The sequence below is a fragment of the Pinus tabuliformis genome, chromosome X (genome assembly GCF_031772625.1).
Source record: "Pinus tabuliformis cultivar Carrire ecotype Pingquan chromosome X, CPIR1, whole genome shotgun sequence".
Taxonomy (NCBI): domain Eukaryota; kingdom Viridiplantae; phylum Streptophyta; class Pinopsida; order Pinales; family Pinaceae; genus Pinus; species Pinus tabuliformis.
The window spans coordinates 808,644,469-808,649,752 of NC_142308.1; the positions used below are offsets into that span (position 1 = coordinate 808,644,469).

At 39.5% G+C, this 5,284-nt stretch overlaps 1 protein-coding gene across 1 annotated transcript; it reads right to left on the reverse strand.

The window, feature by feature from the left end:
* Positions 1-623: 623 nt before the first annotated feature.
* LOC149142247 (putative anthocyanidin reductase) lies at positions 624-1,190 on the reverse strand. Its single transcript, XM_089450075.1, has 2 exons — positions 969-1,190; positions 624-875 (listed from the first exon to the last, which is right to left on the reverse strand). The coding sequence occupies exons 1-2, from the start codon at positions 1,002-1,004 to the stop codon at positions 642-644; spliced, it is 270 nt and encodes an 89-aa protein (XP_089306201.1). The 5' UTR covers positions 1,005-1,190; the 3' UTR covers positions 624-641.
* Positions 1,191-5,284: the final 4,094 nt, after the last annotated feature.

A 5,284-nucleotide genomic window follows, 5' to 3' on the forward strand; every position in this document is an offset into this window, starting at 1 on the left:
TTCGCCGAATTCGAATCTGGGGCTGTTCCAGTTCCTGCTCCCGAACGAAGGTGCAGGCGAAGGCGATGGCGATGACGCTCGGGGTGTCTGAAACCTTGATCTGCTGTTCTTGGAAGAATCCATGGAATTCTTTCGCTGGTGACTTTCAAGCTTGAGGACTTGGAACGAAGCAAGGGACCCGCCACGTCCAATCCTAAGTCTGCGATCCTGGAAACCATGGACATGCCATGAGTTTTATCAATTCTTTCTCTCTGTAATTATCCTTTTAGCAGCATTTAAATTGTTTTCATTGTTAAAAAAATACTGTAATGGAATTAAATCAACCAAGAACAGTGGTAAGTAACAGACGATTTCGTTAATTTCGAAATTTATATCCAATTAGAAAAGACTCTTCTTTTGCATGTATAGGTAATATGATTCTATCAACGAAAAACAGATTTTAACCGACGCTAGCAACCCCCTGTGATTTTGTTGTCTGTTTTCCCAGGCAGGTGAAAATGGGTGCATTCGCCCTTCTATCAAGCTGGATTGATGCTGCCACTAATCCTACATACAGAAAGAAGCATAAACAATTTCAGGTATTTCATATTGTTTGTGACCTCAGCATGGGAATAAAGAGTTATTCTATCCATTAACTGAACCTAATTTAAGAAAAAAAGCACGCCACTACTAATTGCTCTTCGAAAAGGAACATTTACCCAGAAAGGGGGTTTTTCACGCCTGATGAGATCAACATTGGTCCAGCAAGATTCATCAACGAAGTCCATGTATTCGCCCTTGTCTTTCAGGGGAGATGCTGCGGTTATGGACGAGGTGCAAGTGCAAGCGCTCAGAATATCCAGACTCCCATTCACCGCGGCTTGGATAACACCAGTCTGAAGCGCAAAAAAGGGAAAAAAAAAACAGAAGTTAAAACCCCATACTCACAAAGTTGAATGGGAACCCTAAATAATTATTTACCTCTTTACCTCTGGATCTTTGGTGTAATCCGTGGGAGTGGCCATGTGAACCACGAAGTCACAGCCATGAACGGCAGAATCGAAGCTGCCCTGTGCATTAATGTCAGCTTTGAAAAGCGTAAGCCTCTCCGTGGCTCCCGGCAGCGACAGAATATGGCGAGTTGAACAAACCCCAGCAGAACCCCAGCAGAAGCTAACATGCAACGGAATGCAATAAAGAAGGAAGACCAAAGGCAGCATAGTACAGAAAAGACGATGAGCTCGGTTGACTGCTTTGCTCGACTCATCCGGTTCAGGCGTTCCCTTATGCAGCAAGGGAAAGTGGGCGGGGAATCAGCATCTGTTGTGCATGCAGAGTGACACCTCCCGCCATGCAAACATTGACCATACGGCCGACACCTGCGAAAGAACAAGCACGTTAGCAGCGAAAAAACAAGCAAGTTAGCAGACAACGAATTGAACACTTAACATTAAACATTAAGGGATTAATGTCAGCATTAAAACTAAACCGCACACCGTCAGGGAGACTTGAATATGGGTAAGTATCAGTTTAACATATGGTCCGGCCTCTTCCGCCTCGGGAAGAGGCCAAATAAGATGGCCAACAGAAGATCGGCTGCAAACTTTAGCATATAAGTGATAATACCACTAAAAAACCCCGCGATTTAATGCTATCTCCCCGCCGAACGGTTACTATAGTCCCTGCCGGATGCCAGATGGCAGGGACTAATAAGAGTTCATAAATTATTACAAAACCCATTACGTTTTCACTCAGCTTCAATAATATTCATTTTATAAACATACTATACGATAAAATTACATGGTTTAAACATTTGCTCGAGGAATAACTATTTTTAATTATTCTATTGTTTCTTTATTATATGGTTTATACATTTACTCTATGGAATAACTATTTTTTACTATTCTATTGTTTCTTTATTCTATGTAAAGGATATTTCTAACTAAAGCAAAAATTGTAAGAGTGTATTTATGATGAATATTAAAATTTTATAGTTAAATATGAATAAAAAATAAATTTTAATATAGAATATAGAACAAATATAATATTCAGTGTTGTTGCTTGGTACTTGTTTTTTTTTGTTGTTGCTTGGTACTTATCTTTTCTGTAAAAAGTAATTAATAGCACAAGTTAAAATTGTAAGAGTGTATTTATTATGAATATTAAAGTTCTATAGTTAAATATGGGAAAAAAACAATTTTAATATAGAACAAGCATAATATTCAGTGTTGTTGCTTGGTACTGTCTTTTTTGCACAAAGTAATTAATAGAAGTTATTGTTACTAGAACAAAATGAAAACTTGCACTAACCCTGAAATCATGTAAACTACTTTTATCATTTCCTTCACAAGTCTTATGGTTGTTGTTATAAGTTTTTGAAAGACATTTTACTTACATTTTTGTCTACTTTTAGTCTTGTTGTAAGTTTTTGAAAGACCCTTTGGTTACAATTGTGTCTCTTCCCTTTAGGACGTGGTATTTAAGATTTATTATTGGTAATTGTGATAGCTTCAAAACCCTTTATTAAAAAAATTGATTGAGTCAAACTAATTCATCTTCTTGGCATCTGATGACCACATAGGATCTCAAAAAGGTAAAACACTATATTTTGTAAAGAATGTGAAGTGGTGGCTAATTGTTAGAACATTTTATCTTTAAATTTTAAAATAGTTAAAAGAAAGCAATCCATAAAGTTAAGATTTAAATATTGAAAATGGAAATAGCTTATCTTTAAATCTAACTTGTCTTAGTTGAAAATAATTAATATTATTTTGTATTAATGGAGAAATGGTTACATAGTTGTAACATATCTCCTTAGTTTAGGATTTGTTCCTAGAGTTTAGGAGTGTGGTTGCAACTTCCTAATTTCCAAAGTTGTATTTAATGATGTAATCTTTTCATTGATGATAATAGGGCGTACGAGAGTGATCTCTCTGTTTTGTGAGTGTAGTCTCCAGGTGCAGGCCACACCTGTGAGCTACATCTCCTTCTTTTCAATTCTGTTCACATTTTATCTTGGTATCAGAGCTCAGATTGGGTGAGCCTGATCTTTTATCACCTTTGTGGCTGAAGTGCCTTTGTAGCTAGCTTGCATGTTTGGTAGAATTGCCTGTGTGGCTTGAAGTGCCTTTGTGGTCGCGTGTACACAAGAGCTCTATGCTCAATTGAGCAGGTGGACTGCAGAACACCTGGCTCGAACTCAGAATTTTTTTTTTCTTGAGTAGAATGGAAGTGGCCCGCTTTTCGCGCTGACAGTAGCGCCAAGAGGCGAAATTGGCGCGACTGTTAGGGGATTAATCGCGCCAGAGCGCTAGAACACCCGATTGGCGCAGAATTTCACGGATTAATCGCGCCAGCAAATTTTACTCTAAACGATTTTTCCTTGGCGCGGTTTTTTAGCTCGGGAACGCGCCGATACGCACGGGAACGCATCAATCTACCTTCAAGGGGATCTGCGGGAAGCCTCATCTTCGTTTGGCGATTTGCGAGGGGTGCAGATCGGTGAAGTTGCAGATCTATCCGGGAGAGGTAAATCGGATCAATTTTGATCAGATCAATTCTTCGTCTCTATTGAAAACGCCAAATTTGCTCATTGGAGCGAGATTGCCAGACACTGTAGATCAGTGGCAGAGGTGACAGATCAATCTGACAGGTATCGTTTTTTGTTGTTGGGTAGATTCATTTTGTAGATCTGATCAGAAAGAGTAATACAATGGAATCTTACCTTCACGAGTCTGGTAAACTTGATGGATCTAACTTCACGAATTGGAAGTTTAAGATCCAGACCTTGCTTGAGGGTACGAATGCTTGGTCCATAGATACAGGCGATGAGCAGAAGCCGAATGCGGGGACGCGGGAGCAAGACTGGGATAAACGAGAGAACAAGGCGAAATTTTTGCTGAAAATGTCTGTAAAGGACAATGTTATTGCGCACATCAGAGATTGTAAAACGTCCGCGGAGATCTAGATGACCATCAAAAATCTGTATCAAACCCAGAACACAAGCTGAGTCTTAGCACTTAAAAGCAAGCTATTTTCGATGAGGATGAACGAAAATGAGACTGTTTCTGCATTTGTTGCGCGAATCAAAGATGTGAAAGACGGATTGGGGAACATCGGAGTGACGGTGTCTGACTCTGATCTTGTCGCAATCACACTGAACGGGATGCGAGATGAATTTCAAACGTTCATCACTAGATTGGCAGCAAGGGAGAAAGCGCCCACATTTGACGATCTCACAGGGATCTTGCAGCAAGAGGAGGAGCGGCAGCAGAACTTGAACCCCCAGAGTGATGATCTTGCGCTGATGGCGAAACGACGATCATTCAAAGGAAAGCAGTCACGGCAGCAATCAAAGCAGAAAGGAGGAACATCACATAAGAATTCACATTCACATAAAGGTATGCTTGCAAATCATTCTGATAAGAAATGTTATTATTGTGGAAAGAAGGGTCATATACAGAGTGAATGTTATAAGAAGCAGGCTGATGATGCAAAGAGGAAGCAGGCAAATGCAAAGCATAGAGGATACTTTGTTGAAGAAGAAGATAAAGACTTCAGTCATGAATTTCGACTGTTCACAGTCGACTGTGCCCTTTCAGCATCTAATGAGGACGATATTTGGTATGTCGATTCCAGAGCATCCTCTCACATGACAGGTAAAAAGGAATTTTTTGATAGTCTTGAAGAAAGTATAAATGGATCAAAAATATACCTAGGAGATGATAGTAGATACGAGATTAAAGGTTATGGGGTGATTTCAGTGAAATTACCAAATGGAAAAATTAGTCACCTTAAAAATGTTTTATATGTACCTGGAATTAAGAAAAATATGATATCTGTATCCATGATGGCTGATCAAAATATGCAAGTCGAGTTCTTTAAGACTCATTGTGTGATAAAGGATTGCAGGAATGAAATAGTTGCAACAGGCATGCGAGTTGGAAGCCTATACGGACTGGATGCAAAAAGTATACCAAAGCAAGCCATGGTTGCAGGAGGATCGACAGCCGAACAACTCTGGCATCAGAGGTTTGGTCACTTGAATTTGCAGGACCTCATGTTATTGCAGAAGAAAGGTATGGTTGAGGGGCTCCCTATCTTTCGTAATATTCAGTTAAATTGTGATGGTTGTGCCTTAGGCAAAATTCATAGAGAACAGTCTCTTGTGCATGATAGGAGGAAGGAAACAAATATTTTAGAACTAGTGCACACTGATGTATGCGGACCTATGCAAACAAAGTCGCTAGGAGGAGCATATTATTTTCTGTTATTTACTGATGACTGCACTAGATATTCATGGGTT